Source organism: Pongo pygmaeus, chromosome 1, assembly GCF_028885625.2.
Source record: "Pongo pygmaeus isolate AG05252 chromosome 1, NHGRI_mPonPyg2-v2.0_pri, whole genome shotgun sequence".
Taxonomy (NCBI): Eukaryota; Metazoa; Chordata; class Mammalia; order Primates; family Hominidae; genus Pongo; species Pongo pygmaeus.
In genome coordinates, this window is record NC_072373.2 from 33,705,518 (window position 1) to 33,733,312 (window position 27,795).

At 39.3% G+C, this 27,795-nt stretch overlaps 1 protein-coding gene across 1 annotated transcript in view; it reads left to right on the top strand.

Annotated features, from left to right (window-relative positions):
• Positions 1 to 27,795, top strand: part of USH2A (usherin) — a 793,063-nt gene that overhangs the window by 729,969 nt on the left and 35,299 nt on the right. Inside the window, exons 61-63 of the mRNA XM_054484303.2 lie at positions 7,985 to 8,212; positions 12,778 to 14,294; positions 17,065 to 17,386. Coding sequence (XP_054340278.1) covers positions 7,985 to 8,212; positions 12,778 to 14,294; positions 17,065 to 17,386 — 2,067 coding nt within the window. The remainder of the gene's footprint in view (positions 1 to 7,984; positions 8,213 to 12,777; positions 14,295 to 17,064; positions 17,387 to 27,795) is intronic.

Here is a 27,795-nt window from a genome sequence, read left to right on the forward strand (position 1 = left end):
TAGAGCTTCTGTTCTGCTCTTGCTTTTGCCCAAAACTTTGTCCCCTGATTCTTCACACAGCTGGTGCTTTTCTGCACTCTTGCCTGAATGTAACTTCCTCAAAGGCCTTTCTTACCCGCCCTTGTTAAATCAAGAATTTCATTCACTCTTCCCCGCCACCTAAGCCCAAACACTAATTAGTGCACCACCCTTATTCCCTTCATAATTTACCACAATTTCCAATTCTCTCTCTATGTCTTGATCTCTGTCTCTCTGTTTATATATTGCCCATTTGTCCTCATTTATAATGTAAAATTCAGGAAGGTAATGACCTTGCCTCCCTTGCTTTCTATTGTATCCTCAGAGATTAGGAGCATGCTTAGTGTATAAGAAGCTCTCAATACATGTGTGTTTAATCAAGGCTTAAATAAATATAAAGCTATGGCCCAAATGAAAATGTTTATATGAGTTTTAGTACAGTTTTGCTACTATTTCCATAGAATAGATTATCAGAGTGAAATTGCTGGGTCACAGTATATGCACATGTTTTTAATTTTGATAGATCAGAAGTACTGCTTTTTAATATTTAGTGTGACTGATTTGCCACTTTAAAATTTAATTATCACAAATTTAATTTTTTTCCTCTTCTCCTTTGAAAAATGAGGCATTTCAAAACCATTTTTCCCCCAATGTTTTTATGGTAACTGAAGCATCATTGTTCATTTTGCAATAACTCTAGCTTTTGCTTTATAGATTAAATTGATACAGCCAATTTGTCTATAAAGAAAATGTCTGTGAATTGAGTCTTCTTTTTGAATTGACCCTTCCATTACAAAATGAATGATCTATTCTAAAGAGAGAAAAAAAAACCCTCTCCCTTTTCACATATCATTCTTCTTTTCTGAGTGTAGAGAGTTGTTGGAGTATAAGCATTAAAGTGATCCCAGTGTTAATTCGTGGATCCTCCAAGCTGAACATTTTAAGTTTGAAATTTACAATTGTTATAACAATTGGCCCCTGCCTAATCCATTAGGCGAGAGCATTAGCTAGAACCCAGAGCTAGGAATGCTTTAACACTTATGAGTACGTTTGAGTTGGCCTCATTGTTACCCAGTCGTCAATAGTGTCCTTAACATTTCCAGCTGCCTCATCACTGTTTGATATGTACAAGGGGCTGGGACAAGGGTGTAGAGGGTTCCACTCAAACATGTCCCCAGTATCAGGAGAAAACACATTTCAGGAAGGCGTGGTTCTGATAGTGGGTCAGGACAGAAAACAGGAAAATTGGTTTTAATACCATTCAGTTATTATACTTCCTGCCTCAATTGAAATCAAAAGAAAAATCCTTGTGTCTAAAGAATAATTACAAATTTTGAAATAGAGTGAACATTCCATAAAGAAAATTTTAAATCTTTTTTCTAAGAAAATACTTTCCTATTACCTTGTGCAAATGGCAATCTATACTTATTGGCTGAATAATAATTAAGTGAGTTAATTAATTAATTCCTGGCAGATTTATTATATCATTAGTCACTGACCATGATCTATACCACGATAGGGTGAGATTTAAAAATTCTTCCATTATTCCTTCATATTGCATTGCAGAGCTCTTCACACATAATTAGTTCTTAAATTTTTTGCCTAGTGTTACTTATTGTTTCCTAACAAATGCAGTTCAAAAATGTTCGGGTGACATTCACAGCCCTCTTCATTCTTACCACAATCTCCTTTCCAGCCACAATCCCCACTATTCCCCTGCAACCATCACACTTCTGCTACGTGGAACTGCCACCCAGGTATCTCCAGTACTTTCTTCTGTTCCTTCTTCTAATCCCTCATCTATTTTTATCTACTCAAATTCTACGTCTTTCCTGGCCTGGATCAAATGCCACATCTCAATTAAGTCTTCCCCATGTCCTCACCCCTTTCTTCTGAATCACAAGTATCTCCTTAGTATTTCTCTGGCACTTATTATAGCACTGCCACACTGAATTGTGTGTATGTATACACATTATTGATTTGCTCTATTAGATTATAAGTTCCTCAGAGTCAAGAGTCTGTGTTACCCATCTTGTATCTTCCATTGCAATTTTATGGAGTCTTTTGCATAAAAGATGCTCAAAAATGTTTAAAGCAGCCAGCTGCTGAGAAACAATGCTAAATGTTTGCACTGAGCATTTTGGCAGCTGTGTCATCCCACTTGGTGATGCCACCTAGCACATACACACTAAAACAATAGGCCTGAACACTAAACAATAGGCCATGGTCCTGAAGGGTATTTTGTTCTACCTTTCTTGTATTGTGAGTTGATCTTTGATTCCAGAGCAACTCTGCATGTATGTGTGTGCTGTCAAAATAAATGTCTTTTTTGTCTCACCAGCTGAGATACATTTAGGTGAAGATGGCACTGTTAAAGGAAGTGTGCAGGTGAAGTCTGTGAAAATGTTCTGACAATGTTTATATTTTGCAGCCTTGGAAGTCTCATGCCAAGTGAACCATGGATAAGTATTCAAGTTTGATATTTGCCTAATGCGTGGTAAAAAAATAATAATAATTTCTGTATCAAGACTGATTTGATGGCCAGGCGCTGTGGCTCATGCCTGTAATCCCAGCACTTTGGGAGGCCATGGCGAGTGGATCACCTGAAATCCGAAATTCAAGACCAACCTGGCTAAGATCGCAAAACCCCGTCTCTACTTAAAATACAAAAATTACCTGGGCGTGGTGGTGGGCTCCTGTAATCCCAGCTACTCGGGAGACTGAGGCATGAGAATCGCTTGAACCCAGGAGGTGGAGGTTGCAGTGAGCTGAGATTGCGCCATTGTACTCCTTGCATTCCAGCCTGGGCAACAAGAGTGAAACTCCGTCTCAAAAAAAAAAAAACACTGATTTGAATTTTGCAAAATGGTATTAGATATAAATATGTTGATCAACTTTTGGGGAACTTAAAGGTTAACTTTATAAATGGAGAGGAAAAATAGTCCTGCAGAATCCATGCCTCAAATTATCTGGCTTTCATGGAAAAATATTTTGTGTGGATTTGTCAACATTACAACATATAAAAGTCATCCAATTGCCTGGATGTACTCTATCCAAAGTCATGGCTTTTAGATAACATTTAATGGGAGCTCAAACTGCTTCTCACATTTTATTTGTAGTCTAAATCAGAAACTCTAGGTCTCAGGTATAATCATTCCTTATCATTAAGACATGATAAAATATAATTAATGATAAAGGATCTGGGCAGTTTCAACTTAAGAATACAGAGGTTAATATACTTATATCTAGATTCTTCTGACGTTTTCTTTGCACAAAAAGGTGAATTTTTGATGTGACTTATTCTCTGGTTCTTGGTATTCATGATAGCTAAGGAGGCAAGGGAATCCCGTGACTTGGTTAGGGTGCAGAAGCCAAAACTCATCCATTTCAGGATAAGGAGCCCAGGATAAGGGAGAATCATAAATGAAAGACAAAGGCAGAAGAAATCCCACTGGCTTAGAATGAGGTTGATGGTGACCAGGAAGATTAACCCTTTCCAAAATATAATATGCACACGTAATACTCTGTTGATGAACACAACAGTGCCTATACATCATTGTTTTGGTTCATTACTGGGAGCAGGGTAAAAAGATTCCTAAGGTCTACAGTAAGTGAGCTTAGTGAAAATGCACCCCAAAGACCAGAGTGAAAGCTCTGGAAACTGCTGGATCATCAGATCAACAGACTCAAAGATGACTAAGTTGGGAAGCTTTATACAGTTTAAACATTTGTGCAGGGAGTATCCCCACACAGCCTTTTATTGACAGCTACAGATCAATGGTAATTTTTGATCATTTTCAACCTACATAAACCTATTGACCCCATGGCCACCTTTGGGGCACTTCAAGTCATCAAAAATAATCAGAGGAGATGGTGTAAAATTGTCAGACTGCTGAAGACTCCAAGTAGTTTCATATGTCCCCAGGAGCTGAGTCGAGAGGTTAAAATATAGTTCAAATTGCCAGCAGAACCTCAACTGACAGAGTGTTCCAGAGAGTCTTGTCTTTATGTCTCATAAAATGAGGCACTGATTTGTATCCAAACTCTGACCTTCATGCATATAAAGTCAAAGAAGGAAAAAAGGCTGAATCCCACTGAAGGTATTAGATTGCAAAGAATGGATTATTCCTAGTAAAATATTTCTTCCTGTTTTTCTTTGTTGAGTCATCTTCTTCATCTGCTGCCTAACAAAGTAGCTGATATGTTTGTAGAATTATGTACAATATGGACATGCACATAGAATGAACAAAGACAAAACAGAAGCAAGTGCAAGGTGACAGGCCAGAAGTCAGGGACAACAAAAAATGTAGTCAAAAAAATCATTAGGAAGAGTGAAAGGAAGGAAAGTGCAAAATAATGGCAATAAAGGGGAAGAAGTAAGAGTATCGAATTAAGATAATCTCTATAGAGGAAAAGGAGTGAGAGAAGAAGGAAAGGGTGAATAAGAGGAAAGAGAAAGGAAGGAACGGAAGAAAGGTGAAGCAAAGGAGTAAAAGGAAGGAAAATCGTCTTCAGTGATGACTTTTCCTAGTCAGTGAGACAGAATGCTACATCTCCAAAGGAAGGAACTGAATCCAAAACATCTAAAATCCACAGTGCTCAAGCAAATATCCTAAATTTAAGAAAAATAACAAGTAACTGAGCACGTAAATGAGAGCCAACCCAATCCACAGAGTGAACTGCATCCAAATTTTGCAGCAGGATTCTAAAATAGCGAACTTTGATGTTGGAAATTCATTCAGGAGAGAATAATATAAATTATTTCCTGAAATGTCAAAGAATAAATTGGCAAGGATTATCTTGCCATTTTTATGTTTTCTTCATTTTTTAATATAGCTTTTACTAAACATTGACAAAAACTATGGCTATTATTTAGATCTATTTAAGGAGTCTATATGTGTTATATGTGTGTGTATGTGTGTGTGTGTGTGTGTATATATATGTGTATATATATGTATATATGTATATATGTATATATATACATATATACACATATATGTATATACATATATATGTATATATGTGTGTGTATATATATACATATATATACACATATATATACACGTATATATACATATATACGTGTATATATACATATATACGTATATATATATACGTATATATATATAAAAAACTATTCAGGAATAACAAATTAGCCAGATGCAGCAGTGGCTCACACCTGTAATCCCAGCACTTTTGGGCAGCCAAGGCAGAAGGGTGACTTGAGCTCTAGAGTTGGAGACCAACCTGGGCAACATAGTGATACCCAATCCCTACAAAAAAAAGAAAGAAAGAAAGAAAAGAAACATTTTGTTTTAATTAGCCACACACGGTGATACATGCCTGTAGTCCCGGCTACTCCAGAAGTTGAGGCAGGAGAATCACTTGAGCCCAGGAGTTCAAGGCTGCACCGAGCCATGATCATGCCACACTCCAGCCTAGGCAAAAGAGCCAAAAAATAATAATAATAATAACTTAAATAAATAAATAAATAATGTAATATAAGAACTTGTCCTCAGTATAATTTCATGGTACAGAAATTACTTTTACATCCCAACATGTGGTTATTTCGCTCTTTTTTTTAAGATACATGTAGACCAGGTTAAGCAAAACAACTGTTGTAATGACCCTTTGTAGGAGTATACCCCTAAAAATTTTCTGTGCCAAGCATGCATGAACTTCAGCTTGCAACCTACAAGCCATATTTCTATATTAGATGGTGGAGGTTTGGAAGCTAGGGCATTTTGAATACTTCTGCTTTCAAGGATCTGAGCCATAAATGTTTATTAAAAGAATCTATAATGAAATCAGTTTTGTTAGTTTTTTAATGGTTGCCTGGAGTGTGTTGGATGACTGAATGCCAGTTGTTAATCATTAAGTACTCATGTTACCAAAAGTGTTTGATAGTATTGCCATCTAGGGGCTGAATGGAATTCTCAGCTCTGAAATAAACTATAATTGAGCAGGTGCAGCTATTGACAATATACATATGTTTTTGCTTTATAGCCCACATGCTTTTCATGTTTCTTATGACAAAAGCTTATGAAAAAATGTCCCCCAGCAGCCCACCTTTTTTATATATAATCTGTTAGAGGTGATTACTATTTGCTTTGGAGCGTATGCTTTTTTGGCATCTATTACTGAATTTTCTGAACAAAGAATTATTCTTTTTTGCATTATTAATCTTGCCCATGTTTGCCCTATTTCCACAGAAAAGGAATCATTTATCAGAAAAGAATGTCTGTAATCGGGACTTGTAGCATCTTCAGATTTAATATTCATTATGGTCATTCTAGTTCTGTGCTATATTTATCTAAAAGGCCAATCCAATGTTGTAGAGAAATAAGTTTTTAAATATTTATGATCTAACTTTTAATATTTTAAAAAAGAGAAATTAGTATTTCTGTAAAATTTGTTTCAGAGTCTGGTTGCTCAGCAAATGTTTAAATATTAAAAGATTTCAAAAGGTTAGCATGTAATATCATAATGGGACTTATTGAAATAGGAAAATTGACTTTACAAGTTTTTGATATGTGAAGGAAATTGTATTTTCCCTGCCTATGTTTAACACATAACAAGAAATAACACAGTTAAAATATACAGCCAATAATGTCAGAAAACAGCACCAAAACCTATTTCTACATTGCTTTATTTTTGTCTAACCAGTGTGTTTGGAAAAAAATGTTTGATTTTGTCATCTTGTTTTAGATTTTATCCAAAATGTTATTTGGATGTCCCCACACATAATTTTTTCTGATGTTCTTGGGTACCTACTTGCAGAAATAACTTTCACTACTCCACTTTATATTCTTCCTCCCTTGCTCATCAAGGAAAGAAGACAATTGAAGACCATGTACCACATTCAAACATCTAATAAACCAAAGCAGATCATTGAACGTAAATATCCTACTAACCCAGTCAAAACTTTCTCATGATTTCTTATACCCAATGGGGATGGTACACAACAGAAAATGCTAGTGTGTGTGTGTGTATTTGTGTGTGTGTGTGTGTGTTTACCTATGAACACATTACTACCCCACTTGCAGACATAATTCCTACTTTAAAAAGACATATCCTTTCAGTCCAGATGTGGAAAGAGCACCCCAGGGCCTTTAGAAACATTAGGATTCTTAGCTCCAGTTTAGTTATGCCAAATATGTTAATGCTGCTCTCCAAGCAGAAAAACTAACAAACAAATTTTAAAAAATCTTAATTTGGCTATCCCTTTTTTCTTTTCTTTTAAAGCAACAAAGACCAAATTCTCCAAGCCTAGCTAACAATTACTTTTGGTAGGTTTCATAGTTTTACTTATGGTGCTTTTAACAAATGAAAATATTTTTATATCTATATTAATAATAGACTTCTCTAAGGGTGTTTGTACATGTACAGTTGAATTGGCTTGTTACTGTTTTCTTGTGTTTATTTGTTTTATTGAATTCGTAGATATATATACATGCCAAGAGAATGAGAGAGGGAGACTGGGAAGATGGAGAGTCTTGTGTACAAACAGATAGTGTTGGGTATTTGGAAATTAGGGGTGTTCACTTTAACTCTCCAAACCCTTAATATTAACCTGGCAGGCAATTATCCCAGTTTCTGACATGCAGCTTGATACCACTGATTTCCATTTTGAGCTGGATGCAGCACTGATCTGAAGCATCATGTTTGTTTTTTTTTTTTAATGTTTATATATCACACACTTTGGGCTGCAAGCACTGAAAAGTCAAGGATCCTGTCTGGTCCACTTTCTGAGTGTCTGAAATCATACAACATTGGGTAATATATTCAAGGTGTGAACAAGATTAAGAAGAAATGCATTGTTCTCTTAATGATAATTCAAATCTCTGCTGTAGTGTTTGCGCTGCTGTTGCCTACGTGCTTTGGCCATGAGGTTCAGAGAATGACTTTCCAGCAATATTGTCAGTTTCAAAAAAAAAAACAACTTAAACTGTTAACTTTCTTACAGGGAACAAGCCATCAAGCCCACCTGTTTGGGTTAGAATCATTCACAACATATCGCATTGGTGTCGTGGCTGCAAACCATGCAGGAGAAATTTTAAGCCCCTGGACTCTGATTCAAACCTTAGAATCTTCCCCAAGTGGACTGAGAAACTTCACAGTAGAACAGAAAGAGAATGGTCGGGCATTGCTACTACAGTGGTCAGAGCCTATGAGAACCAATGGTGTGATTAAGGTAATGTTTACCCTGCGTAAGAAATTATGTTTGGTGTTCTCCAGACAAATAGATGAGCCCTGACATGCCATCAAGTCACTGTGGGAAAACTCCCTTTGCAGCCTGTTTAATTCTCCTTGATAGCTCCTCCAGGCACTTAATCATAGATCAGAGAAAACTAGCTTAGATGTGTGATGCTTCCTATGAACCCAACACTGAGCTAAATGCTCTCCATGGATTATCTCATTTAATCCTCACATCAACCCTACTAGGTGGGTACCACCAAACCTCATGAGGCATATGCAGGCTAAGTAACTGCCCAAGCCTACATTGTAAGTAATTGAGTTGGGATTTGAAGCCAGGAACTCACATCAGAACTGAACTCTAAATGACTGTGTTCTTACTGCCTCCTGAATTACCCTACCCAGTTATTTGCTTAAGACTTGCCTAATTTATGCTTCAAACAGAGCTCATTAAGCAAGCCACAGGTGTCTGCTAACTTCCCAACTTCTGTATGTAGCTGTGAGAAACAATGTTATAAATGTCATATACGTATCTCAAGCTCTGCCAGCCCATGAGTACAGGGGAGATTGTATTTTCATGAATAGCCTGCATTTTGATGTTTTGAACCTTCAGCCACACAAAAGCCAGCCCTCGTCTACCTCTCTGATGTTTCTCCCCAAGGATGGTGGCAGACATACCTGTTAGTTCATGCTACTGCCTTTACCTCCAGTCTCTCCTGGCCATGGTCCATCTCTTAGGCCCTCATCAACTACCTTCTGTGGGCTGGGACTGCAGAGTCCCCCAGCCTGCAGCTGCTGTAGACACACTACCCTTTCCTTTGGCACTCCTTCTCCAAGAGGCAGACTCCCACATCAATTCCACATCACAGGGTTGAGACTAAGCTGTTACTTTTAATAAAGCCTCCCTGAAAACCCTAAGAAAGGGATGACAGCAGGAAATTACGTGCAGCAATAACTAAGAACTGTAACTAGAGCTCACAGGCCCAGGTCCATCCTGTGGGCCTCTCTGTGAGCTGCCTCTCTGCCTAGCTTCAAGGCCTGCTGCAAGTAGCAGTAGCAAGCTGCTTCCCACCAGCCTGCCTTCATGTGGACAGAAGCCAGACTTCTCCCCCCTGGGGCAAGAGGCTTGAGCCTTAGGATTCATGACCTTAAAATCCAAATCACGGCCCTAAGGCACCCATCGGAAAAGAAAGCTACTTTTCCCTCAAAGCACTTCTCCTTGTGGGTATTTGGAGCCATGAGAGCATCTGCTTCTTCCTGGCATGATTGACAATAAGAATATTGACTCCTTGGATCTTTATTTACATTTCACCAAATACTAAGCAAATATTTGGTGAAATACTTCTACTAAGTGCCATATACTTATTCAAGAGTGAACAAGACAGTCAAGTTCCCTGATGTTACAGACCGTGTGTGAGTGCACGTGCGTGTGTGTGTGTGTGTCCGTGTGAATAAATGTGGCAGAGTATATGAATGGTGGGGGTACAGAAAAGCAAACAATAAGCTAGTAAATAAATAAGCAAGGGAATTACAGACAGCGATGAATGCTATAAAGAAAATTAAATAGAATAATGTAATTATGCCTGCTCAGGCTATTTTAGAATGGAATATCATTTGAATCAAGTTGACATTTGAGCTGAGTCCTGAATGACAAGACAGAGTTAGTCATGTGAGGGTATGGGGGCAAAATGTTCCAGACAAAATGAATAGCAAATGCAAGGCCTGAAGCCAGGAATGAACTTGGTGTATTCAAGGAAAGAGAAAAAAGCTAGTGTGTATGAAGTATTTGGGGGAAAGAAAGATGGCACTAGAAGAGGTTGGAGGGACTGGTAGGAGACAGATTGTGCCCAACCTTGTAGGCCGTGGTAAAGAGTTTAGAATTTGTTCCAAGTGCAATGAAAAATTACTGAAGGCTTTAAGCAGAGGAATATCATGATCAAATTTATGTTTCTAAAAATCACTCTGGCTACCCTGTGGAAAATGGGCTCTATAAGGACCAATGGAGTTTGAGAACTATTGAAGATTTCAAGGTAGAATTGAAGGTGGGTCAAATTAGAGTAGCAGTTGTGAAATCATGCACTATAGGTGAATTGAAGATACATTCAGAAGATAGAGATAACAAAATGTGTTAATGAGCTGAATGAGAGACATGAAGGAAAGGGAGCGCTTTGGGATGACTTTGGGTTTAGGCTTTGGGCTATTGATGAGGAAGGGGAGACTGGAAGATGAACAAGTTAGAAGGAGCAAGTAGATAGTGTGAGGTACAAGTCTAAAACTCCTGAGAGAGTTCTTTGCTGGGATAAATGTTCAGAATCCATTAGCAGGTGGATGTTATATAAACCTACGGTGCCAGAGGAGATCAGCTATGGAGAGAATGTAACTCAACCTGTTGAGAGTCTGGGATCAAGCCCTGAGGCATAAATGTGGGGGTCAAGAGGAGGAAAGAGAGCCAGCAAAGACTGATAAGAGGGAACTAGGCTAGAAGGAAGAGTACATGAGTGGAGTGTCCAAAAAGAGAAGAGAAAATATGCCAAAATGCTGCTGGGAGCAGAAGGAAAATGAGGGCAGAGAAGCCACCCCGAGTATAGGAATGAGGAGGTCACTGTGATCTTGACAAGGAGAGTATGTGGTAGAATGGGAACCCTGGTTGGCATGGCTGTTTGAGGAGAGAATGGCAAGGGAGGAAATTAGGACAGCAACTCATTAAAGCCATTTAGATGAAAAGAAAAGCAGAGAAATGGAGCAATAGGTGGAGACTGTGGGATGGGGAAGTTTTATTTAAAATCATTGAAAAATACTAGAGTACATTTAAACATGATTAGAAATAACCAGTAGAGGGAGATAAACTGGTGATGTAGGAGATAATGAGAATAACGGCAGTAGTGAGACCTTGGGGAAGGAGGAAGGGATGGGATACAGCGCTTAGGCGGCCTTCAGTAGGGACAGAGATATTTCATTCATAGCAAAAGGAGGAAAGGCAAATCATGTAAGTCTAGATTCACATGGATAGAGCGGTCAATATATAACATGGAAGCATTCTTCTCTAACTGCTTCTATTTTCAATGAACTATATGGTTATGTCAACAATCAATCAATGGTGAGGGAGGGAAGAGGGTGTTGGTGGTTAGGGGAAAGGAGGAAATATGAAATAATCACCTGGGAAAATGACAGAGCAAAAGCATGAGGGAATAAAATAGGATTACAAATTCGTAATTGCCTATTTAAAATGTATGGTTAGAAGTTTAAAGTGAGACCAATAAAAATGTTTGGGTGTTTTTCTACAAACCCATTTCAGAGCTTGAGTATAGAGGGAAAGCTAAATTTTACACTAATTAGAGATTTGCCGGGTGAATATCAGGGGCAGCAAGGGGTGCTGGGGGCTGTCACAGAGGCTGCAAGCTAGCTATGGAACCTACGCTCCCTTCAGAAGATATGGCAGTCCCCTTCCCACATGGGGGTGGTCTTGCCTGGGTCCTCAACAAGAAAATCACACCAACATACAACATTCCAACATAAAGAGATTTCCAAACTTCTAGGCTATGTGATCTTAGGGGAAAAATGGAGTATATTAACAATTTAGTCTAAATTAAGCTTGCCCAAGAACCACTCCTGGGAATGTTTCAAGGGTGTGCCTTCCAAGGGCTGTAAAATATGTCCTGTCCCCTCTTGAGAGTCACCATGATAGGGAGTCATCGATAGGAGTGTGTCATCTCTCTCAGGTTTGTTGGAGCAGGGAAAGGTTGGAAAATCACTGTTCAAAAACACCTGCATTCAGATTAACTTACTTCCCATCTTTCAAAAAGAATGAATAATACAAGGATGAAAACTTGCTCTACATTTGTACAGTATAATAAGCACTCAGATGTTTTTTTCCAGAACAAAAGACTACTTTGCCCCCAAAGGAGCAATCAATTCTTCCATAGCCTGCAAGAGAAAACAGGGTGTTTTTTCCATCTCCTAGTCATAAAGATTTATATACATGTGTATATGTACATGCATATATATGTATGGATATTTGTACTTATGTATAAAATATAGGTGTCTGTGTGCCTAAACACACACACACACACACACGCAAACTCTTTCAGCCCTGGCACTCTGTAACAGCAAATGATTAAGCATTGTAATTCTGTTTCCCAGCAAATGCCGTCGAAGGTAGACCCTACTTTAGTCAGTATGAGATCAGAAGCAGTTCATATCTATAAAACAGGAGATTTTAATACTATTCTCTACTTTAAAAAAAATACAAATAGGAGAAACCTTGTGAATACCATTTAAGTCAAAGAATCAGGTTCAATAGCCCTTAGTTTTGAGATAAATGCTTATGTATTTCCCAAACTGAAAAAAAGAAAAGAAAAAGGCAAAGAAAAACATTGTTTGTCTCTCTGTGGGCCTTATGTTAACTGAAAAAAATCACATATCCCCAATTAATATCAAAATACTTCTTCTAAATTAGGGTCATCAAAATAAGGAACAAGGGGGTGAAGGTTAAAAAGGGGCTAAATAACTACACAAAGAGATTGCATGCTGCAAGTTATCCCTTTTGCTTCTGTCCTTCTGTAGACATACAACATCTTCAGTGACGGGCTCCTGGAATACTCTGGTTTGAATCGTCAGTTTCTCTTCCGCCGTCTGGATCCTTTCACTCTCTACACACTGACCCTGGAGGCCTGCACCGGAGCAGGCTGTGCACACTCGGCGCCCCAGCCTCTGTGGACAGATGAAGCCCCTCCAGACTCTCAGCTGGCTCCTACTGTCCACTCTGTGAAGTCCACCAGTGTTGAGCTGAGCTGGTCTGAGCCTGTTAACCCAAACGGAAAAATAATTCGCTATGAAGTGATTCGCAGATGCTTCGAGGGAAAAGCTTGGGGAAATCAGACAATCCAGGCCAATGAGAAAATTGTTTTCACAGAATATAACACTGAAAGGAATACATTTATGTATAATGACACAGGTTTGCAACCGTGGACGCAGTGTGAATATAAAATCTACACTTGGAATTCAGCTGGGCATACCTGTAGCTCCTGGAATGTGGTGAGGACGTTGCAAGCGCCTCCAGAAGGTCTCTCTCCACCTGTGATATCCTATGTTTCTATGAATCCCCAGAAACTGCTGATTTCCTGGATCCCACCAGAACAGTCTAATGGTATTATCCAGTCCTATAGGCTTCAAAGGAATGAAATGCTCTATGCTTTTAGCTTTGATCCTGTGACTTTCAATTACACTGATGAAGAGCTTCTTCCTTTTTCCACCTATAGCTATGCACTCCAAGCCTGCACGAGTGGAGGATGCTCCACCAGCAAACCCACCAGCATCACAACTCTAGAGGCTGCTCCATCAGGAGTCAGCCCTCCAGATCTTTGGGCCATCAGTGCCACTCAAATGAATGTATGTTGGTCACCGCCCACAGTGCAAAATGGAAAGATCACTAAATATTTAGTTAGATATGATAATAAGGAGTCCCTTGCTGGCCAGGGCCTTTGCCTGCTGGTTTCCCACCTGCAGCCTTACACTCAGTATAACTTCTCCCTTGTAGCCTGCACGAATGGAGGTTGCACAGCTAGTGTGTCAAAATCTGCCTGGACAATGGAGGCTCTGCCAGAGAACATGGACTCGCCAACATTGCAAGTCACAGGCTCAGAATCAATAGAAATCACCTGGAAACCTCCAAGAAACCCAAATGGCCAGATCAGAAGTTATGAACTTAGGAGGAATGGAACCGTTGTATATACAGGCTTGGAAACACACTATCATGATTTCACTCTCACCCCAGGTGTGGAGTATGGCTACACAGTAACTGCCAACAACAGCCAAGGGGGTGTTTTGAGTCCTCTTGTCAAAGATCGAACCAGCCCCTCAGCACCCTCAGGGATGGAACCTCCAAAATTGCAGGCCAGGGGTCCTCAGGAGATCTTAGTGAATTGGGACTCTCCAGTGAGAACAAATGGTGATATCATCAACTATACCCTCTTCATCCGTGAACTATTTGAAAGAGAAACTAAAATCATACACATAAACACAACTCACAATTCTTTTGATACGCAGTTATATGTAGTAAACCAGCTGAAGCCATTTCACAGGTAGGTAGCCGCGTCTCGGTTTTCTGAGAGTGAGCCACTGACATTTCTATTGCCTGAGCCCTTGGTCAGTTCTAATGAAGACTCTAAAAATAGGATGCATGGTGTCCCCAACCTCCATCCACCTAAACATGCATAGTAGACAAAGCACATCCTTATCCAAGCAAAGCCTGCTTACATAACCTCCAGAGAGCAGAATTCTTGCAGGTGATGTTTTGAGAGTCAGTGTTTCAGAAAGGTTTGGAATGCATCCTGGTATCTGAAATAAGTAGGACAGAGATGAGGCTAGTCCCCCTGGAAATACGCAGGCCCCTGGACAGTTCTGACAGCCCTGATAGGGTCATTTGGCCAGACTGTGAAGAAAATGATGTATTATTTTAAGGTTAAAAAGTGCCAATCAATGAGCGCAATTACCAGCCAGAGTTAGACTAAAACAAAATTTGTTTTGTGAAGAGCCTTCTTATCAAATCCAGCACTTCTTCTGGGAATAATAAGGCTTCTCTGACTCTACTTTCTTATGGTTTCTCAGGACAGTGCCACTTTACTAGCTCATGTTTTCTTAGCGGTCCCATCTGGGCTCTGTGACATGCATGGAAGTGCGTTGTTCTCCACACAAAAGAATCTTGCCCATTGCTTAAATAATTGTTTGGCAGTTTTCCCCATCACATTTTAAGTAACTTACATCCCCAGAGAGAAGGGTAATAAAAGACATTTTATGCTTAAAATTTAGTAAAATGAACAGAATCACTCAAAAAAATTAAAGGCTGAAAGAGTGTTGATTTCCAACTACCATAGGTAAAATTCAGCTATTATTGTGATCTAGTGATGTGCAGATTAGATCCTCCTATAATTACCTCTGATATATAGTGCTGTTTAAATGAAACATTCATGGTCTTATGCATCTACTCATGACAATTATTTAGGGTCTATTAAATATTAAACAGTAATTAAAACTTCCTCAGGTATCCTCTGCAGCTAATCCACATGCTATGTGAGTTGGCTTTTATATTACCTTACACTGATTCAGGGCATGAAAAAGGCCCACTGTAGCTGCAGAGCTGTATATTCTAGACTGGCTTCCTCTTTACCTGACTGTACCTCCAACTTTCAAAAATCGTATCAATTTGCTCCCTTTTGAAACTCTTATTCAAAAAGTCTTCTAGAGGTGAAAGAATTTGTCCAGGCATGAAAGGAATGCTTTTTCCAGGCTGGAAAAAAAAGTTTAATTCATCTGATAAATTGCAAGGTTATTTAAGAATGTGAGAGAAATCTCTTCATGATCCACTCTAACTGAATCTGTAAGTGACATTGACATAAAACAGGGTATCACTTCTATATGAAGTTGGAGTTCATGAGTGGCTTTTTGTTTTTGTTTTTAGTGGATTAATGTTCACTGAATATTGCAAATGTGTGTGTCCTCCTTTCAGCACCCCCAGCTGGTCAGTAAGAAGAAATAGCCTGGGAATGTCCTAAGTAGCAGAAGGAATCTAGCCCAAAATTTAGAAACTACCACAGATAACCCAGAAAAATGAATAATCTTTATGTGGGAAATCAAAATTGACTTCACAGTATTGCTTAGAAGTCAGATCTACCATACACAGCTATGGATTTGATCACCAATAAACTGGTAGCCCTGTCATGGGTGGAGATGGGCATGAGACGAGAACCAGGGGAGGAGAAGAAAGTGGGAATAAAATAAGTCACAAAGCGAAAAAGGTGTAATTAAGAAAGCAAAAAGGTGAAAGAGAAAGAGCAAGTAAAAGAACAGAAAGCAGTGATTCAAAGAGCAAAGAGGGGAGGTAGAAAATAGAAGAGGAAAAGGCTAGAACTAAAAGGAATAAAGGTAGAAAGAAGATAGCTGGGTGCCTGAGGGAAAATTGAAGGTGTCCTAAAATCAATGGTGGTTGGGAATAGAGAAAAAAGTGCTCATTTACAGCCATAGACACTAAATACTCACAAAAATGCATTTTATTGGAAAGGAGAAGTCCCTGCTATGTAAATAGACCTTTTCAAGCAGCAGAGACCAGCTATGAGGCAAAACATAATTGATTAGTTGAATTTAACTGGATGGTGATAAGGTGTCTTCATGATTGATAATCTGGTGTGTAGTTGGGTTAACTTTGGCCCCGCAAGGTCTTTGTGTCATGTAAGGGAGCCTGTTTTAAGATGTTAGGTATCAGGTTAGGGGATTTATTACCACTGAGACCTTAATTCCATGATGTTCCTTCATGACCTGGAAACATTCCTGGGGGATCATTTAGCTCTAGCTGCAAAGGTAGGAGGAGTCCAGGACTGCTGAGAACTGCTTCATACTTTCTAAGGTCTGCATTCTTCATTGCTATGTTAAGTAATTCTGAAGAGTACCAGAATTTTCATGCCGGAAAGAATCTTGAGAGTTATTTATTCCATACATCTTTGTTTAGGGGAAGAATTGTACTCACCCCTTTCAAGCAGATCAGGAACTTTAGTTTAGAAAGCCAGGGGGATTTTGATTGTTCAAAAATTTCCATGGAAATATAATTTTTTTTTTTTTTTTGAGACAGAGTCTTGCTCTGTCACCCAGGCTGGAGTGCAGTGGCGCAATCTCGGCTCACTGCAAGCTCTGCCTCCCGGGTTCAAGCCATTCTCAACTTTGTTATTCTTAAGAGTTAGCTGTGAATAAGAATACATGTAAGCTTGTCTTTTTTTTTTTTTAAGGCCTGGTGTTTTAAAGATTCTTCCCATGAAAATCTATTTTGCTGAAAATCACTAATTTCTGCCTTATGTCCTGAAGGTATGAAATACGAATTCAAGCGTGCACCACCCTGGGATGTGCATCAAGTGACTGGACATTCATACAGACCCCTGAGATTGCACCTCTGATGCAACCCCCTCCACATCTGGAGGTACAAATGGCTCCAGGAGGATTCCAGCCAACTGTTTCCCTTTTGTGGACAGGACCGCTGCAGCCAAATGGAAAAGTTTTGTATTACGAATTATACAGAAGACAAATAGCAACTCAGCCTGGAAAATCCAATCCAGTCCTAATCTATAATGGAAGCTCAACCTCTTTTATAGATTCCGAACTATTGCCTTTCACAGAGTATGAGTATCAGGTAAGAAATATGTATTATAAACAATTCAAGCTGATTGTTTGCACCCATCAGCACCTGCCTGTAAAAATGGTGCGCAATTTGAAAAGGCACATAAAGAAATGTGGGACTTAAGGAGAATAATAATATTCCTTAAAAATTTTTAAGTGGTAAATGAGGAAAAACCACGTTCATTGCCTTTTTCGTTTTCTTGGTTTTTAAGCCATGTTATATACGTTGTTTTTCTTAAGTAGATTCCAGGTGAATTTGCATTTCTTATTAGTAAAGTGGTTTCTGCCATTAAGATTCCCTCTGTCAGTGTTGCCTTGGTAGGAGATACTCCTTATTAAAACATAACTTTGAAAATAACTCATTACTTGTACCAAAATAAAATCAAATAGCAAACATCTCTAGCCTCGGTGCTCAAGAAAGATACAGAATGTTGAAAAAAATCTAGAGGAATGCAACTAACCTGCCCATGGCGATGACTTAAGTTTTCTTTGAGGATGGCCTAAAAAAATAAGACTGTGCATTCTTAAAAAGCCAAGAATTAAGAATAATATTCAGAAAGTATGGTGAATTCTATGGAGGACTTCTGTTAGGTTTGTTTTGTTTCGCCATCAGAGTCCATTTGCATTCTTCTTGTGATAACAACCTCATTTCCTGTGGGAGAATGTGCTTCCCCCACCCTTTGCTCAGGCGTGGTGGGAGTGTCAATCAATATGTCAGGCTGTCTCCTAGCCAAGGGGTGGGCACATGAGCTGCTCAGCCCCTCAGATTTGCCTGGGGCTTGATCTTCAGCAGAGTGACTCCGAATTTTAAAAGGTGGAGGTGAGAAGTCCTGATAAAATATCCCTAACCTCAATCTAAAAGTTTTTCTTTTCCCTGCTATTTCCAAGCATGGTTCTTCAACCGTTCTTTTAATTCCATATACTCACAGTAAATTCTCATTTGCTTAAGTCAGAATCAGTGCCTCTTGCTTGCAGTCAAAGAAAGCTTACTGACTGATGTAAGCACTTAAGTGCCGGGAACAATGCCAACAGAAATTTTCTAAAAGAGGAAACTGAGCCTTAAAAAGCTTATTATAACATGAAATAATAAAAATAAGTCACCAAAAAGATAGTGACCAAATCAATGAGTACAGTGAATACAGGGAACATTTTAAGCATGAAAAGAATATTTTAGGACAATAATGTATGGGACAAATTACCGAATTAATAAGATTTGAAAATACAAATAAATTCTCGAATGGTTTGGAAAAATACACAGATATAAATCCGTAATCCCTTGTTTGCAATTCCAAGTCTAAAAATCTCTTAAAAGTATTTTCTTGCTTTGCCACAAGTCATTTGGCAACAAAACCCAATCTAAACAGACTTGAGACTATTTACAGTATTTATTTATCCCATTTAATATGAATATTTATATGTTTTGCTACAAAAATATTGCTTTATTATAAGATGGCTAATCAGATCATGGTATGGATATTACAAAATATACAGTATATACATTTTATCCTATTTCAAAATCTAAAAACAAAATTATTTTAAAACACATCAGGCCCCCAAGGGTTTAGGATAAGAACTGTGGTTTATGTCATAAAGGAACAAAATACTTACTGATGCCACCATCGGAAACGTAACACTGTTAGAAACAGCCAGAACCTATGTGCCTGCCCTTTTGTTCTTTTCTCATTACCTTTATTGAGAAGTGTCACGTTATCAAACTATCAATTATCTAGTCTCCCTTACAAATAAAAATAGTACCTTCGTGAGAGAGCTGGATGAAATCAGCATAAAATCTTCAGTCGCTAATTAAACGCAACTTAATGACCCATATATAAGAAACACAAACTTTCTCTGGTATTGTGTTGTGTCACTGGGTTAAATTCTGGTCACATGATCTGTAGAAGTCTCATTCCAGTTTTTGTTTGTTTGTTTGTTCGAGACAGAGTCTCGCTCTGTCAGCCAGGCTGGAGTGCAGTGGCGAGATCTCGAGATCTCAACTCACTGCAACCTCTGCCTGCCAGGTTCAAACAATTCTCCTGCCTCAGCCTCCAGTGTAGCTGAGATTACAGGCGTGCACCACCACACCAGGCTAATTTTTTTTGTATTTTTAGTAGAGACGGGGTTTTGCCATATTGGCCAGGCTGATGTTGAACCCCTGACCTCAAGTGATCAGCCTGCCTTGACCTCCCAAACTGCTGGGATTACAGGCATGAGCCACTGTGCCAGGCCCCATCCCAGTTTTCTATGGAATGGAAAGCTCCAAGCATGTGTCTTGTCTCTAGTCAGATTTTTCATCAGGCACTAAGGATGACTAAGAACCAAGGGACCCACATTTCAGAGGAGAGACAAGTTAAGAACCTTAGGCTGTGTGGTTTCTTTTGTAACTGTTACTATCGGCTCGGTGTTACACTCCTCCTCCATACTCATCTCACTCAAATGAAAGTGTTTAATTTGGTTTTTGATCTCCAATTTTTATTTATTAGCTAATCCCGTGTAGTTACAACATAAGGATAGAAAACAAAGAAAATCAAAATCTGGCTTAGCCCAAAGGCCCAGTTCTTATGGAAAATAATATTTTGAAAAGCATAGATTAAATGCTGAAATAAATGATCAGAAAATATTAGTTTCATTTAGCCTGTGTAAACATTGAGTCTATGTGGACCCTAAGTAATCCTACAGAAGTCATTTAGGAAGTTATATACTGAAACAATTTATTTTTCTTTAACAAAAGAGCATTTTTGTATTTGTGATGAATTTGCATTGCTCTCAAAACCTCTTGAGGGTTACTTCATCTGCAAGCTGCCTTTGAAAACACCTTCATTGTCCTATATAAATCTGCTCACCCAACAACTGACAGTGATTTGACCCTTCTGCAGAGGGGTGTGTTTTTGAGGTAACTGTAGATTGTAGGGAATAAAAACAAAGACCTGAGAAACTTCCTAGCAGTGTGGAAGGATTAATCAGAAGATCATGAGGATGTATAGTTGGGGAGGTTGCCACCCACATGGTGTGCCTTGCAAGTGTCAGATGGGGCTCCCCACCACCTTCCTACACTACATTACATCATTGTACTCATTTCTGGTTTTGAGTTAAATCATTGAAGGCAGTTGTTAAAATTTAGTTATGTGAAAAGAACAAGACAGTTTTCACTAGTCTAAATCAACTCATTCTATCAGTTGGCCAGTGATAGAAGAGGGTATTGCATGGATAAGTTCTTTTGTTTTTCCTTCTTCTTCTTTTTTTTTTTTTTCCTTCTTCTTCTTTCTCTGAGACACAGTCTCACTCTGTCACCCAGGCTGGAGTGCAATGGCACGATCTTGGCTCACTGCAACCTCCGCTTCCCGGGTGTAAGCAATTCTCTGCCTCAGCCTCCTGGTAGCTGGGATTACAGGTGCCCACCACCATGAGTGGCTAATTTTTTTTGTATTTTTAGTAGAGATGGGGTTTCATCATCTTGGCCAGGCTAGTCTTGAACTCCTAACTTCATGATCCACCCACCTCGGCCTCCTAAAGTGATGGATGAGTTCTGATGGGCAGGAGGGTCAGGAAATATCTGGAGAAATGGATATTTATAGAGAGGGAGGAGCTACTCACTGCAGAAAACCAAAGAGGGAAATTAAATGAGCAGCAAATGTCACTCACCTCACCACAATTCATATAACCAGCTTGGTTACTAGCTCCTTTGAAGGTGAGCAAGATCCATGTGATATCACAAGCACCTTCTAAGTGTTCACCAATACTTCAATATGGAATGCCCTAAAGGTAGCATCCCCACTGTTTACAGTACAAGTGGAGGACCTAAGAGCTTGTTCAAAGGGCAGATTCCTGGGTGGTATGGGAAGGGACCCCAGCAACCAGTATTTTTTTTTTTTTTTTTGAGATGGCGTCTCGCTCTGTGGCCACGCTGGAGTGCAATGGTGTGATCTCGGCTCACTGCAACCTCCGACTCCCTGGTTCACGCAATTCTCCTGTCTCACCCTCCCAAGTAGCTGGGATTACTGGCACACACCACCATGCCCAGCTAGTTTTTTGTATTTTTAGTAGAGGCGGGGTTTCACCATGTTGGCCAAGATGGTCTCGATCTCCTGACCTCATGATCCACCCATCTCAGCCTCCCAAAGTGCTGGGATTATAGGCATGAGCCACCGCGCCCAGCCTAGCAACCTGTACTTTTAACAAGCAGCCTGGATGGTCCACAACCCACTTTTTTTGGAAATACTGCCTCAGAGGGTGAGACATTGCTGCTATGCTACTTAAGTCTGATTTTCAAGCGGTGATTTTCTGAATCAGTGGTTCTCAGCTTTGCGCATTAGAATCACCTGGGGAAATTTCACAACATTCTGGGTGCCGATACCCAGTCCCCATTCCCCTGTAGTTCTGATTCTGGGATGGGTTTGTGAATACGTGCGATTCAAAAGATTCCCAGGTGATTCTCCTGTGCAGCCAGGGTTGAGAATCACTAGCCTAAACTGTCATAAACAGCCCAAATAAGTGAAGCCAGCTCCCCACAAGTGCCTAATTTACATGATGATCATTGATGATAGCCTATTGACGTTGGTCTATCCTGGCTTTCCTAAAGAAGGGTCCTATTGTTTTGATGTGAAACTAGAAAGGAGAACAGAATATATTATTTACGAAGTCCATGTCTCAGCTACTCATATAATTTATTTTAATCTGCCTCATGGATTTTATTTGGATTTTGTTATTGTTGTTTTATTTTCTTTTGTTTCTTACTTGGGAGGTCCGGTCTTTGGTGGTAAGAGTAAAGTTCACCATCATTTAAAACAGGGGATTTGTCTAGTTTGAGTCATTTCAGGATAGCTTCCAGAATTCTGGGATTCTGAAGGATAACACTCTGGAGGATTAGCTTTAATAAAGCCAGTGAGATCTAAAATATGAATCAAAAAATTAGGAATATTACTTTTTCTTGTTTTCCGCAAGAATGAGTTGGTGGCTTTACAGAGTGCACTGCAGGGTCCCATTAGAAAACAAACATTCTCTGTGAATTTCTAATGCAACTTAGTTTACCAAAATCTAATTCTCAGACAACCCTGTGAATGTATGTTCCATGCATAAATGAGATGCATCTGTACTAAATAAAATTCTTCCATTGCACAGACCTCTTCCTTAAACAGAGATCACAGTCTTGCTTGTGCTACAGAATATTTACAAATCCAAGAAGATTTTTTTAAAGACAGTAGTCATTTCTATCTTCAACCCTTTCAAAATTGGGCTATTCTAATACATGCAGTGTGAACCTCCAAATTATATGTGGAGGAGTTCTTAACTGTTTAGCAGCAAATTAAGACAATATTTTTCCCACAGGCTTTGAGAGGGACCTGGGTGTGAGTCTACTCCATTAAGACATTTTGGTTTTTACCCTTGGGGAGTGAGCCGAGGATAATGAATAGCTCTCAGTAATTGTGCATTCATATTCATACTCTTGCTTAAGGCAATGACTCACCACAGATTTGATAGGGCCCGCCACCACCCCCCCTTTCACTGAATCACGCTGTCAGTGACTTAATTAGTTTTCCTGAAACTTCCTCACTTTGACAGATTTTTGCGGTAAGCGCCCACGCACACTCAGGGTCTCTGAAGGCTTCTGGCGCCTCGTGACTGGGTGACTGAGAAGCAGTAGGTCAGCCTTAGAGGAAACTCTGACTCATGGCATGGGGTCTGAACTTAGGGCTAGTGCTGCAGGAGCCCATGCAGAATGGCAGTCTGCTGCTTTCTAACAGACCAACACTGTCCCCAAACAAGAGAATGGAAAGAAGGGCTGTGGAGGAGACACAGAAGGGGATCCTCACAGTTGCTGCCAGTGGCAGCTGCCTAAAGACTGCCAGAGGTACTATGGAGGCCTTCCCTGCACCAGCCCCCACCATAGGCTACCAAATGGTCGGCGATGAGTTAGAAGTGGGAGGGAGAAAGACCAACATCTTCTACTCCTTCTCTCACTACTTCTGGATCTTTGAGCACATTAACCTCTTTGGGCCTTTCCTTATAATATAAATTAGGCCTGCTATGATGGAATATCATAGACTGGGTGGCTTTAAATAACAAACATTTATTTCCCACAGTTCTAGAGGCGGGGAAGTACAAGGTCAAGGCACCTGCAGATGCAGTGTCTGGTGAGGGCCACCTTCTGGCTTGCAGATAATGGTCTTCTCCTTATATCCACATATAGCAGGTAGAAGAACACTAGTCCTGTTCATGAGGGCTCCACCCTATGCAACCTAATAACCTCCCAAAGGCTTCCATACCATCATATTCAAGATTAGCCTTCAACATATGTATTTGAAGGGGACAAAAACAGTCAGTTCATAGCACTCATCTATAAAAGGAAGCACACTCCAGCTCTGTATTCTATGGGCAGAGTACTAGTAAGCTACAGGCATATAATTTTTAGAAATTCTAATCAAACTTTATCTTCTCTTGATTGGTTTTTTGTAATCTACAGTTTGTAAAACCTGACAAAATTAATTCTGACCCAAAGCAACAGAATTTTCTAATGGTATTTAGCTTTAAGTTGTGTTGATGCAAGTGATGTATGAAATCAGCTTCAGATAATAAACGGATCTATGGTTATTCATCACCAAGATGGACATATGGAAATATCATTAGTTGTATCTCTCATTGAAACCTAACATATTTATTCACTAATATATTTTAAAAAGTATATAGCTATACTCTAAAGGTGTGATACTCCTTCCACTAGGAAGTTCAGCCCTCCTCGTCCTTGCCATTTGTCTTCTCAGAAAAAGAGTAATTTACCCACATACCCATGACTAAAATTCCAAACTCTGATAGTCTGACTCTGCTTTTCTGCAATTAGCTACTTGCTTTGCATTGCCTGTTTTCTATTGCTGTCACCCTTACCCCATCCCTTTTCTATATCACATTTAGAGAAAACATATTGAGCATGTTTTCTGTTTAGTTTTGGACTTGCGTTTAATTAGGTATTAATCTCACTAACGTATTTCCGACCAGCATGGAGGTTTTTGTCTGGTTAATTTCTCCCACGAGAACTAAGCTCCCCACGCCCACCCCAACTCCCATGGCTCAAGGTTTTAAATGATTTATTGATATTGTCTGACTCAGGCAGTGTATTTATTCTAAAACTTTAGGGCCTGAGTGCACAGCTTAAACTGAAGGCCATTGGGACATTTCCACATATAGAAAACTGAAGACTGCCACTAGGCCCGGGGCCTGATCATTTTTCACATCAAGCCTTTTGTTCCCGTGGGAGATCATTTCTACCTGTGGGTGTGAGCACATTCAGGAGCATGCTCTAATTCTTTTTGTTCTTGTTCCATCTCTCATGGCAACCCTTAGGACTTTATTCTAAAGCTTCTATTGTTGGCAATCTTTATGGTGCCTTTGAGACAAGTTATCCATGTGAAGATGGGTTGGTTCTCACCCTCATACAGATGCAACTCAGATTTATATTTCACTTAAGATGATATTGATCTTCCTGTCTCTGTGTTGGAAGCTTGTTTGCTGGAAACAAAATGCTAAACACAACAGAATGCCTTTCAACTGAATGTAGATAATGTGTAATTCCAGCCTGCCCTCGTGGCTCTTCAGATGGCCATGAAAACAAAGGCTCCCAAAATCACCTGAAAGTTAGGTCCTGTAAAAACATCTAGGAAAGGATAAGATGTGTTTTACTTATTTTCCTTTATCCTATAAATTGAGTATTTAATAACCTGTCCTTATTAAGCACCTACAATGTTCAAAGTGTATACCTAGTTACTAGGGTTGAGGCAGGAGGCTAAAATCCATACACTCTCCCCTTCAGGGACTTAAAGTATAGTTGATAAGACAAATAAAGATGCCTATGAATAATGTATCCATAAAAATATGGCTAGGAACGTTGATATTTGCAAGATCTGAGTGATGGCAAAACAAACCCAGGGAGGAAGAAGCAGCTTCTTTATCTTCAGGGACAACACGATTTCCACACCAAACTCTAAAGGCCACTCTTATTCTACTCTCCAGCCAGATGGTTTTGTGCAGGACAGGTGGCACCTTGATATTAAAGAGGTACTTGACTAAAATCATTCCACAGAGACACGAAGAGGCACCATTTCTCTGTTCCTTCAGTCTTACAAAAAGAAATCCCTTTCTAAATCTCCATCCTTATGTTTAGAAGCCTCTCTTAGCCCACCTACTGTTATTGGTACCCGTGTAATGGTTCAAAATGTTCTCCACTGTATCAATCGGGATCTCAGCAGGAAACATATGTCACATTCAAAGGGTATTTGAAGAAAATTTAATGAAGAGGCTATTTATGGAGATGTGGGCAGAATTAAGAGAATCAATAAGGGATGTTGAAGTACCCAGGGAGTAGGAAGAGCCAGAAGCTGTTACCTTCTAGGCCTGCAGGGACAGTGGAAGAAAGTGGGTCATTGAGAGGAAATTCAGCCTTGTCAACATGCAGTGCCAAAGAGAGGAGCAGGAGAAACAAAGAACCTGAACTCTCTCTTCCCTTTGATCAAACCCTAATGGAAAGGAGACAGAGGAGAAAAGATTCCAGGTGAGGCAGTCTGATAAAGTCAGCCTTCCGGGGTACAGACCAAGCCAGAGAAAGGCAGAGAATGGATCTGGGGAAAAACCAGCTCGTCCTCCACACTCAGAATGATGCTGCTTCTCAACCAATATATAACAGTGCCTTTACCAGTAGAATCCTTTCTGGGCTAGAGGATCACCTGGCCAGCTTTGGCTTGTCACTCTATGATTATTGATGAACCACTAAGTAAATTTGAAGACTTAAGAAGGATTGTATTTAAGTACTTGAACCAATAGCATATTACCATTAAATTGTAAATAAACATCTCAGGATATATGAAGCCATCTAATCTGCAGGTAGAAACAAAAATGTTAACACATTCAAATAAGTCGGATGCCTTAAATGGTAATTTGTAAGATCATAGTTGAGACTTCTTCTTGTTAATTGATTTATCTATCTGTTGATGGATCTGATCATTACTAAGATGCCTATAAGCATCTAGAAAACTACAGTTCTCTCTTTGATTCCTATAGGCATATTTCTAATGGAAACCAGTAATAAAATTCTTTTCTCTAAAGAATCCATTGAATTGCTCTAATTTTTTCTTTTGTTCATGTTTGAGGACTTTTTGAGAAATTTTAACTAATAATAAGACAAAGTAGAGAAGCCACCCAATTAACAAATTTCAATGTAGAGCAATATTTTTGAAAAGCCAGGCTTTTATTTACTCTAACCCTCAAAGCTCTAGAGTACAGAAGTACCTGGAAGAAAGATACAGAGGGAGGTGTGGGCTAAATTCCAAATGCTGTGGAGGGTTTTCCAATCTTATTAATGCATAACAACTAACTCGAATCCAGAAGTGAGTTGCAGAATTGCTATCTAGCCCCACTAGATCCCCCAAACTGTTAACTCACTCTCTCCTGTCTTTTCACACAAATAATGTGATAGTAATCACTATTATTTATTTAGGGTTTGCTGTGTGCTAAGGGCTGTGTTAAGAACTGCATGTATATTAACTAATTTAATCTTATACAACCATTTGAGATAGGTGTTATTACTGATACTGTTTTACAGGTGAGAAACATGAGGCATTGAAAAATTAGATACCATGCCCAAGCATATAGAGTTGATAAGTTGAAGGACTCAAATTTGAACCTTAAGTTTCAGGTTCAAAGACTGGTTTCTTAAATTCTACCCCAACAGTTACCTCCAAATTGCATTTGTATGCAGCTTTGGGACTTTCAAAAATCGATGAAATATTTATAAATGTATTCATCCCCTACCCCATTCCTCAGAAATTTCTAGAAACAATATTGCATGTAAATCTTAAAATAGTCCTATGGGGTAGGTGTTATTATTTCTTAGCATAATCAAGAACCTGAATGACTTATCAAATTACCTAGTCAGAAAGCAACAGAGTCAGAACTCAAGTCCTGACTTTCTGACCCCAAGTTCAATGGTGGCTCTGCTGAACTTCAGCTTCTTCAAGTCACCCCCATCAGGAGCACAAATTCCTGACGCTGTGAAGACAGACTGATTAGGGTTGCCATCTGGGCTCCATGAATTATCAATTTTGGATCTTCAGCTAGTAATTTAAACTCACTAAACCTCAGTTTTCTTATCTGTAAAATTGAGATTAAAAAAACAAACAACAACAACAACAACAAAAAACTTACCCCAGGAAAGTTGCTGTGAACTTTAAATAAGTTGACTTTAAGGCTAGAGTATTGTCACTTATAAAAAAAAAAAAGTAAGATTTAATATATAAATACATAGAAGGTGTTCAGTATCCAGCATTCTTGTAAAATGAAAACCAAATAAAGTCACTCTCCTACTGCAAACCCTACTTCCCCCATTCCATAAGATGCAAACTCCTCTCTACTTCCATGAGGACTTTCATGGTCTCACTTTTG